The following is a 10,162-nucleotide window of genomic DNA, read 5'->3' on the forward strand; positions in this document are numbered from 1 at the left end:
GGCTGGGCTGAGAGAAGGATAGTGGCACCTAAACTGGGGTTGCGGGGGGAGACAGTTCTGGGTTCAAATCCTGGACCTGCCACTTATTGGCTGTGTGACCGTAGGCAGGTCCCATGGCTTCTTTAAGCCAGGCACAGTTCCCTTATCTGTAAAACGGGTATGAGAATTTGCGATCACAAGGTCTCTCTGCGAGGAGGTCTGCAAAGTGGTGCATGGCACGTGGTCAACGGACATCAATCCATTCTTCTCATTTCACAGACAGGCCACCTGAGGCTCGGGGGGGGGGGGCTTGTCCCAAGCCACAAAGCCCAGGCTCCTACACAACCCAGTTCCTGTACCAGCTGTAGCCCCCAGCCCCCTACTGTCTGCCGAGGGAGCTAGAAGTCAAGAGTCAATCAAATGTTCAGCCAATGCTTTTTTTAAAAAAAAAAAAAGTTAAAGGCTTTAAATCACTCCAGCCCCCCTCTGCCCCAACGGGGCCCCAGGCAAGGACCCTCTCCCCTCCCAGAAGGCCACTGGGAGGAGGAAATCTATCAACCAGCAGCCAGTATCCGGCAGGACCCCAGGCTAGGTCAGGCAGTTTACCCGATCAGCTGCGCCTGAGGCAGGAAGCAGACAGGGTGGGAGGGGAGGTGGGCCGGAGGCTCAGGTCTACTCCAACAGCCAGAGAACTAGGAAGGAGAGGCCAGGGGCACCTGAGGCTCAGAGACAGATCTCAGCTTCCTGCCCCCGGCCCTCTATTTCACCGCTCAGAGCCCAAGTCCCTGGGGCCAGTCTAGACAGAACGAGGAAGGCACGAAAAGCACGTGATTTAGTTCATGGCGAAATGCAGGGCAGGTGTGGGGGAAGCCCACCTCCAGCCCCACTGCCTTGGCTACTGGGACAGGGAGGGCTCCAGCAGCTTCAGCACGCCGCCCACCAGGTGCAGGCTGCCTGTGACCAGCACGTGGATGGCAGCAGCCTCCTGGAGGACGACGGCCCCACTGCCTGCCACAGGGTGGGCAAAGAGGACCCCTGGGGGACTGGGTGGCTGAAAGACAGGGTCCCGGCCTTGACTGATCCACTGCAAGGCGTGGGAAATGCAGCTGAAGACGAGGGAGCTGGCGCTGTGGGTGTGGGCTGGGCGGGGTGCCAGCAGCAGGGGTGCAGGCCCACCAGGCTCCGGGCTGGCCTGGTCCTCGTGCAGGCGGCTCCAGTGTTGCTGGTGTGCAAGGCAGCGGAGCAGCACCTGGTCCAGGGTCACTGTGAAGTTCTGTTGGTCTGCGGGGCACAGGGACGGGCGCGTCAGCGAGGCAGCCGAGGGTCGGGGAGGGGGAAGCACGCTGTGAGCACCTGCGCAATGCCAGGCTTTATACAAGCATCATCCGTCCTTACAGTGGGTGCTATGAGGAAACCGGGGCTCAGGAAGTTCAGTGATTGCCCATCGTCACAGAGCTGGTGAGAAACAGGGCCAGGCAGTTTAGCTTCTAAGCTGGGGCTTCTGCCTACCAAGCACATCTTTCTGCCCTAGCCTTACTGCCTTCATCTGTAAAACAGACAGGAGCCATCACCAGGTGGGCATAAGTACTTCTACAAATGCAGACTCCCGCACTGTCCCCACACAGTCTGATGTGGGGCCTCGGGATCTGTATTTTTTAGATTATTTCAAAAAAAACTTTTAACATGATCCACAGTAAAAAAAATACATTTTACAGTGGCAACCCAGTACTCACACATGTGTACATATATGTTTGGAACAGAATCTTCATCAAATAATACCTACCCTTAACTTTGTGCGAGACACACTGACACTCTCTTCTCTATTTTATTTAAAATTTAAAATGCTGGTTGAGACCCACTAAACTGACTTCAAGAACCATCCCTGGGTTGTAACCTGCATTTTGAAAAATAGTTTCACCAACAATTCTCTTTTCAGTATTGCAGTCACGTGCAAAACTCACAATGTACCAAAGGTTATTTATTTATACGATAAAACAAACCTAGTTCCTACCCAAGACCTTCAGTTCAAAAGCGCTCACCGTCACCAACAGAGCAATCCACCTCAGGGCCCTCCGCCCCCCGCCCACCGGAGAGATCAGGCCTGTCACCTCTCACCTGCGTTGTCCGTGGATGACACCTCTGTCAGGTTAGGGCAGAAAACGGTATAGTCAAACTGGCAGGGCTAGAAGGCCAAGGGGAGAAGCTCAGTGTCAGAGCCCTGAGAGGATGCCCCCTATCCCAACTTCCACACAGCACCCCCGGAGTCCACATACACGTCCCCATCTCTGGAGATGCCCCCCCACCAGCTGAACTGGAGTGATGTTGCATAAACCGAGCCACAACACTTCCGTGTCCCCCATCTACCTCAATATACCCTGCCTGGCCTGTGGCCTGGGCCGCATGGCCCCACACAGATGGGGAGACAGAGGCTGGAGCGGGGGGCTGCATTTGCTTAAGGTGACCCAGCTACTGAGCACAAAGGATATGAAGAACAGCCTCAGCATCCTGGTCTGTGAAATGGGAAACAATCACTAGGAACCATTTCAGCCCTGACAGTCTAGGGCAGGCTCAGTTTCCCTGGGCAGAGGAGGGCCCCTCCCTATATGCTCTATAGCCCAGTGACTCCTTAAACGAAACTTCAGAAGCAGGTATCCTAGTAGCAGCCCTGTTCTATGGAGAGGCAAATTGAGGCTCAGAAATGCCATCTCTTATCCAGGGTCACATGCTAGCGGCTCAAAGGGCCTGACAGGTGAATCCAGAGCCTGCACCTTACACGACTCACCTGGTCCTCACTAATCCTGGGCTGGAGTGTGACCATGGAGGAGAATGAGTACAATGACCTGTGACTTGACTTCCCTGTGCCCAGTGCTTTCACATTTAATCCTCAGTACAATTCAGGGGGGAGAGGAAAAATCACTCCCATTCTACAGTTGAGGAAACAGAGGCTCAGGGATGAAGGCACCGCTGCTGGGGGTCAAAGGCGGAACCAGGGCTGGGTTGCCTGCTGTCCATCCCCCAGGCAGCCCCTCACCTGCAGCAGCTTCAGCAGGGCCGCGGAATCCCGGTCCCCAGTGGAGTTGAAGAGCAAGACACGCACCTCAGACCCGCTGTGTGAGTGGTGAGGAGCGGGGGGAGAGGAGGGTCAGAGCGGCGCCTCCCACCCCTTCTCCGCGGGCCCCGCCCCATCCTTCCTCCAAAAACTTCCCGCCTCCCTACTGTCCCAGTCCGACCCCGTCCCTGCGACCGGCCCCATCCTTCCCCGAGGCCCCGCCCCTCCCCACTGGCCCAGTCCTGCCCGGGGCCCCGCTCCATCCTTCCTCAAAGTTCCTCCCCTCTCCACTGGCCAAGTCCCGCCCCCGCCCCCGGTCCCTCCCCATCCTTACCCGAGGTCCCGCCCCAGCCCCGCCTCTGTCCGCAGCTCACCCGCCCGGCCTCTCGCGGCTTTGCAGCGCCTGGCGGAACCAGCGCACGCAGGCCTGCATGCTGCTGGTGGTGTGCGCGCCGTCCAGGTACCAAGTGAGGGGGCCCCGCCGCAGCAACTGCGTCCGGCCCGGCCACTCCGTGTCCCGAAGCCCTGGGGGAGGGGAGCAAGGTAGTCCTCCAGCGGCAGCCGCGAGGCTGCCCTTCTACATCCTCCCACTCCAGTCTTCAACTCGCGCACACTACCCGCCCCCGCTGCTGGCCGCTCTGACAGCCCAGGAGCCTCTTACTGGGCACTAGCCACTGGGATCAGCTCTTTGGCTGCCTCATCTGGTGGAATCATCCAGGCGGCCCTGAGAGGGGGCTGCTCTCGTATATCAGTCCCAAGTTTCAGGCAGAGAACTCTTAGCTCAGAGAGATTAGGTCACAGAGCAAGTGACACTTGGGGCTGGGATGTAATCCACCTAGCTCCAGGACTGTGTCATGGCCCTGACACGGGGCCTGGCACACAGTGGGCACTCTGGAACCAACTGCTGAAGGGGCTTAACAGCCACGAGGACCTACTGTGTGCTGAAGGCCTCGGGGGCAAGCAAGAAGCTTGGCAATATTGCCATCCTCAAGAACCTCATGGTCTTGTGACGATGGTGACAAGGATGGTAGTTCGGCAGCTACCAGTGGCTGGGCACTTTATCCCGTATCTGCCAGGCTCTGGACTCAGCCCCTTAGTGATGTCACCTCACAGTGCGCCCTATCATCGTCTCATTTGGCAGGTGGGGAAATGGGCTCAGAGAGAGTTCATGAACTCAAGGTGTGGGAAGCTCACTGACTTCAGTCCTTTCTCTTAAGGCACCATCTTGAATTGTCCCCACCCCTCAAACAGGAGACCATAAGAAACATCTGAAGCAGCCTGGCTGGGCAGGAAGGTCCAACTCACCATGCTGCATGTGGGACGTGGGCTGGAACACAGGTGCCAGGGGCAGCTGCCCCAGGAGGCTTGGCCTGGACGCCTTCAGCTCTCCAGTATCTGGGAAGGGAGAGGGAGGGCTGTGTGGGACTCAGTGTGCTCAGGCCTCACCTAAGGGCCCTCAGAGGCAGGTTCCACGTGTCCCCTGCCCACCCACTCACCTGCCCACTTACCCCGGTAGCCCTTCTGCTGTAGCCAGCAGCGAGCCAGCTGCAAGGCCAAGGCGGCGTTGGCCTGCTGGTGCTCCCCCTCCAGGCCCAGGGTCAGCAGCGGCCCCCCTTCCTCCAGGGCTTCTAGTGGTGGGCACAGGTAGAGGGGACACTACAGAGGAGATGGGCAGCAGCTGGTCAGGGGAGCTGCTGCTGCCTCCTCGGCCAGCAGGCCCTCCCTGATGCCATCAGCCCTTCCATCTTTCCCCATCAACCACAACCCACCAAGTCCTGTTCTTAGAACCGAGATGTCCTCCAGCTGGACGAGCATAGATGAGCAAACTGAGGCCCCAAAGGGTAAAGTACCTCCCCAGTCAGCCAACCCCCCACCCAGCTGTCCCAATCAGACTCACTGAGATCTGCTGAGCACGGTCCCTCAGCACTGCCAGGGGCCCGTCAGGCTGGAGCACAGTGAAGGCGGGGACGCCACACTGTGGAGGACACGGAGAGTGAGCCCAGGGTCCTCCGTCTCCCATCACTGGCCCCCACATCCCTGGTTCTGGATGGCCCACTCAGCCTTGCCCCCCATCAAACCTTTGGGGACCCCTCGATGGGGAAACTAAGGCCAGAGATGGGGCTCAACTTGTTCCAGTCCCATGCAGAGCTGGGACGAGAACCCAGACCCCACTGACGCCCAAGACCTCGTCCTGAGTCAGGAGGATACAAATAACCGTGCCACACCCGCCCGCACTTCCCTGAATCTTGGGGCCTGGGCCATCCATGTACCTCCCTCCCCAGAGCTGCCTGGTCACCTTAAAAATGCCCCCTTTCTGCCATGCGATCTTCTCCATCGTGTCCCCCAGAAGGCCAGTGTGGTCGATGCCAAGAGAGGAGACCCCACACACCACAGGCTTCCTGGGGGAAATGAAAAAGCCATGATGCCCTGGACCCCGGCCACCGGGCTCCCGGCCACCATCCCTCTCCTCAAGCCGCTCCCCCTCACTTGACGATGTTGGTGCAGTCGTAAGCCCCGCCGATGCCCACTTCCATCACTGCCAGGTCCACCTGAAGAGGATCAGAGGGCATGGCAGGGGGTACAGGGGCTCCCGAATACCACACAGGAGCCCCTAGTCTGCTGAGATTCCCCTTCCCAAGGCCTGGGACACAGGGTTCTGGGGAGTGGTGGGCACACACACCTTCTCTTGGAGGAAGACATGGAAGGCCATGAGTGTGAGGAAGCGGAAGTAGCCAGGCATGGAGACACAGCTGCTGTCATCCTGTGGACAGGATCACATCAGAGCTCGGGGCCCCTGCAGCCTCTGCCCTGGGGAAGATGGTGTCCCGGGATGTGCAGTGCCCTCTGGGTCTACCCACCCACTCCGGGCCCCTTACCCTGCCCACCCACAAGCCCTCTCGCATGGGCACCTTGGTCTCCTCCAGCCGGTGGTAGAGGTGCCAGAAGTGCTTGGTGAAGAGCTCGGGGCTTATGGGCTGCCCATTGATTCGGATCCGCTCACGCACCTGCACCAGGTGGGGAGAGCTACCGAGAGACCTAGGGTCATCAGGACTCCCTTCCCAAGACCCCCAGGCTGTCCCCCTCCCCACAGTCAGACCTGCCTTTCAGAGAAACAAATCTAACTATGTCACTGCCCTACTGAAAACCCTTCTGTCGCTTCCCCCTGCCCTTTAGAGAGTCCCAGCTCCACATCTCAGCCCACCAGGCCCCGGCGGGTCTCATGCCACTGGCCTCACCTCTCACACATCCCTTGGTAGTTCCCTGTGCCCCAGCCACTCTGGACTATTATTAGTTCCTCCAGCTCCCCCCCACCAAAATTTTCTAACTCCAGGCCTATACACATGTCTACTCCACAGGTCTCAACTAAGACGGCTCCTCCAAAAAAGAGAAAGGACCCCACCCCACCAGATTGCTCAGGCATGCTCTCTGGGCTCCCACAGCCCCCCATGCTTCCCCCATCCCACATCGATCAGTAACTCGGCCAACATCTGCCCCCATAATGTCTGTCTTCCTGCCCTTGAGGGCAAGGCCCCATCTGCTGTGTTCAAGCTGCATTCCCAGACTGGCCCATGAGGCCACATGGGCCCAAGTCAAAGGCTGGGTTTTTACCCCAAACATTATTTTGGAAGAGAGATTGTTGGCTTATATTTAAATCCTCAAAGCCCCTCTGGTATTATGAATCCACTCCATTTCTTTAATTTGAATGAAGAACTGCTGAGGGAAAACACATTGGTCTGAGATGACCTCAGTCAGCAGGTTTCAGATGCTTACAGAGGTCACTTGACGGAACGGGTGAAATAAAAGGAGGCAAAACTCTTGAAAGCCCCAAGCTTCAAGGACCAAATCCTGAGCAATCTACCATCATGTGAATCCCACTGCTCTACCACTGACAGGCTTAAGAAGGCAGGTACAGCTCCAGGGAAGGGAGACCCATGTCTAATCACCCTGCCCCCCATCCTCTGGTGTGAGTTTAGATGCCTGAATGCAACCAAGAGGGGGTGCTGCCTGGAGGGCAAAGCAGCAGCTGAGGCTGGCACAGCAGAAGGGCTCCCTTCCGCTGCTCACCAGGGAGGTCTCAACAGAGTTGGCATAAACTACGCTTATTGTTTAAGCCCTTACTAGCCTGGTTTTCTGCTCCTTATGGCAAAGATGCCCTAGTTGATAAATATTTCTATGTGATTTAAAAACTGTATAAGGAATTTAAGTTAATAAAAAGATATCTGAGGGACTTCCTTGGTGGTCCAGTGGTTAAGACTCTGCACTTCCAAAGCAGGGGGCATGGTTCGATCCCTGGCTGGGGAATTAATTAATCCTGCATGCCGCTAAGCGTGGCCAAATAAATAAAAAGATATCTGACAATTCCAGCTGTGTATTTCGTTTATCCATTCAAGTTGCTGCCCCCCTCCCCAATTTCTTTCCATTATGAAAATTAAAGATTGCCATAAACTTGGGCTAACTGGTAAATGCTAATTGAATGTTTGTTGAATGAATGAACACTAGGCAGAGAGACATGCAGCTGAGCTGCTGGGGGGACCCTGGCCCTGAGGTGCTGGCTGGTTCCAGACCCCCCAGAGAGCTAGGAGACACCACACCCCTCTGTACCTCAGTACCTAAAGAATCCCGTCTTCAGGCCATAGCTTCGGAGGATACGTTCAGTGAAGGCACAGGTGGAGCCCTAGAAAGGAAAGGTCTTGTCTGGGCAGGTCCCCCACCCCCACCCCACCAAGTGCACGTCCTACCCCTGGGTCCTGTGGCTCGCCTTCCCCTTGGTCCCAGTGATGTGAATGATGTTCAGTTGGTCCAAGTCCTCCACCTAGGACAGACGGACAAGGTCCCCGCCTCAGCCACAGGACTCACAGACAGATGGGAACGGGGGGTGGTCAGAGGCCCTCCCCACCTTACCTGCAGCCCACTCCGTGCCAAGTACAGCCTCATGGCTTCCAGCTGTGTCTGGGGGTCACCCCGCTGGCGCTTCACCTGCTCCAAGCAGTTGGCATTGGTCTGAAGGGTGTTGAGTGTGCGCACGGCATCCTGGCAATGAGTCCCCAGGTGGCAGGTTAAGGCTCATTAGGGATCCACAGGGACAGAGGAAGCCAGCATACCAGGGGCCAGGCCAGGGGCCAGGCCTGCCGTGCCAGCCCTGTTTCCCCAGCCTAGAGGTTAGGCACCGGTGAGAAAGAAGTGGCATCTTTCCAGTTCTAGCAGAAATGGGAGCCTGGGGCAGTTCAGACCCACCCAGGGAGTGTCAGGCAAAGCAGGCAAAATGACTAACGGGACTATCCTTGCTTCCTGTTCGGCCTCCCCAGGCTTCACTCTCAGGCTTTTGCCCTCATTCTCTCCATGGTCCACCACTATGTTGGGCCCTTCTTAGGGCAGGGCCAGAACTACAGAAGGGTGGGGTCTTAGAACTGAAGGAATTAGAACTAGGAATTCCTGGAGGCTTCCATGCCCAGGATTGGGCATGAGGATTGGGGTTCCACATTCTGACCCAGAGAAGAGTTGCTTGAAGCAACCAGATGGGGAAGAGGAGTCTCAGGGGGAGGAAGGTTGTATCAGGGTCACTTAGACAAGAAGGCAAGTAGGTATAACCTCAGGACTATACTATACTTCCACTTGGGGGGGGGTGGAAGTGGGGGTGATGTTTATTTCCCCTCAGGGCCTCAGTGGCTGGTTGGAGGACCCACTCTCATCACACCGGTGCCACCTGCCTGGCCAGCATCAGGTTCTGGTCTCTGGCAACTGGCCCCTGGCACAGAGCCAGGAGGAAGCTTTCTGTTTTCCAGATTCTTGCACCACCCCCACTGCTCCGAGTCCTGCCTGCTCCCCACTTCCAGGCACCTGGATCTTCATCTCCTGAATCCTAGAGACGCCAACCCAGACCTATACTCTGGATCTCCCAAGTCTGAACTCCTGAATCCCTTTCCCCTCCCCCAACCCAACTGCTGGTTCTGAGTCCGGAGACACTGGAACTCCAGAACCTCAGCTGAGCCACTGGATCTCTTGGTCCTATCACACGGCGTCCCTTCCCACTCTCGAACGCGGTACACTTCAGCCTCAGAATTCCCAAATCCGGTACCCCGGGTCCAACTTCCTGGTGCCTGTCCCCACCTCCGAAATCCAGGATGTCCCCGCCCCCCCGAGTCCCCCAGTCACAGGCTCTTGGCCCCTCTCTCAGCTGGCGGAGGCCAGATGCCAAGCGCCTCAGGCCCGGCTCACGTGTCATTGCAGGACCTCCCTCCAATACCTGATACTCCATGCCGGGCTCCTGCGGCGCAGGCCACGCGCTCAATACTCGCCTCGCTGCGACCCCGGTTGTTGCACCACGCGAAGAAACCGCTGCCAGGAAGAGAGCCGCGCGCAGGTGGCAGCGTGCCCGCGACATAGTAGAGATGCAACCGGCGGCACGCTAGGCCCGGACCGAATACGCCCCGCCCCCCTCCTGGGCCCGCCCCCGACTCTCCTCCGCCCTCCGCCACTCAGCGTTGCCCAACGAGCCCACCGGCACCAATAAGAATCTGCGGGACGCCATCCTTGTGAGGGGCAGGCCCCGGGGCGGGGCGGAGAGCTTCATTCATGTTTATGAGGGGCACGGTACCGAGCGAGTCCACTGCCTTAGAGAAATACGCGCTCCTTTCGTCATCATCCTCTCAAGCACCCGGCCGCGCCCTGCAAATTAGCCAGTCCCAGTCAGCAGCCCTGCTCCAGGCCAGAACCAGCTTCGAGCCGGGATAGAATGATAGAACTGGCGGACACCTTAGGGAAGTCGCTGAATCCTGGCCCCCAAACGTCCCGACCCAACGCAGAGACCCAGGGCGGCGGGGATGCGGCCTCTGGTCTGTCGAATCTGAGAGCTCGATTGTGGGGCAATAGGGCAAAAACCAGGCACCTACGCTACTGGGGCTCCTAACCGTTCCTGGGCAGCCTGGGAAGGCTTCCTGGAAGAGGCGACATCCTGGCCTCACGAGGCCTGGAGATGGAACGCAGTCAGAGAGCCCTGGGGTGACAGGATGCCAGATCCAGCAGGACCTTGTAGCCTTATAAGAAATTGGATTCCATTTAGATGACAATAAAATGGTTCTAAGGAGGGATGACAAGATCAGATTCGTCATCTGATCAAATGGAATGTGTGGGAGA

The 10,162-nt window shown here is 57.6% G+C and overlaps 1 protein-coding gene across 3 annotated transcripts; it reads right to left on the minus strand.

Moving 5' to 3' along the window:
• Positions 1–397: 397 nt before the first annotated feature.
• FPGS (folylpolyglutamate synthase) lies at positions 398–9,467 on the minus strand. 3 transcript variants are annotated; one of them, XR_010944848.1, is made up of 16 exons: positions 9,273–9,467; positions 7,931–8,059; positions 7,788–7,841; positions 7,639–7,703; positions 5,938–6,052; positions 5,709–5,789; positions 5,516–5,577; positions 5,325–5,427; positions 4,926–5,003; positions 4,537–4,684; positions 4,334–4,423; positions 3,403–3,553; positions 3,011–3,086; positions 2,095–2,161; positions 1,375–1,434; positions 1,121–1,260 (listed from the first exon to the last, which is right to left on the minus strand). XR_010944848.1 is itself a non-coding variant. In XM_067743222.1 (15 exons), exons 1-15 carry the CDS (start codon positions 9,408–9,410, stop codon positions 875–877), a joined length of 1,743 nt encoding a protein of 580 aa, XP_067599323.1. In that variant the 5' UTR covers positions 9,411–9,467; the 3' UTR covers positions 398–874. The 3 variants fall into 3 exon arrangements, 2 of the variants coding, with proteins under 2 accessions (XP_067599323.1, XP_067599324.1); XM_067743222.1 differs by lacking the exon at positions 1,375–1,434 and having other exon boundaries at positions 398–1,260; XM_067743223.1 differs by lacking the exons at positions 1,375–1,434; positions 7,639–7,703 and having other exon boundaries at positions 398–1,260; positions 7,768–7,841.
• Between the last annotated feature and the right edge of the window lie 695 nt (positions 9,468–10,162).

Source organism: Pseudorca crassidens, chromosome 7 (assembly GCF_039906515.1).
Source record: "Pseudorca crassidens isolate mPseCra1 chromosome 7, mPseCra1.hap1, whole genome shotgun sequence".
NCBI classification, from domain to species: Eukaryota; Metazoa; Chordata; class Mammalia; order Artiodactyla; family Delphinidae; genus Pseudorca; species Pseudorca crassidens.

Coding starts and splice junctions, on each gene's coding strand:
- FPGS (XM_067743222.1), bottom strand. CDS start 9,410: ATGTCGCGGGCACGCTGCCACCTGCGCGCGGCTCTCTTCCTGGCAGCG. Junction 4,685..4,925: donor ACCGTGCTCAGCAGATCTCA/GTGAGTCTGATT, acceptor TCTCCTCTGTAG/TGTCCCCTCTACCTGTGCCC. Junction 1,261..2,094: donor GTCATCCACGGACAACGCAG/GTGAGAGGTGAC, acceptor TGTGCCCCGCAG/ACCAACAGAACTTCACAGTG.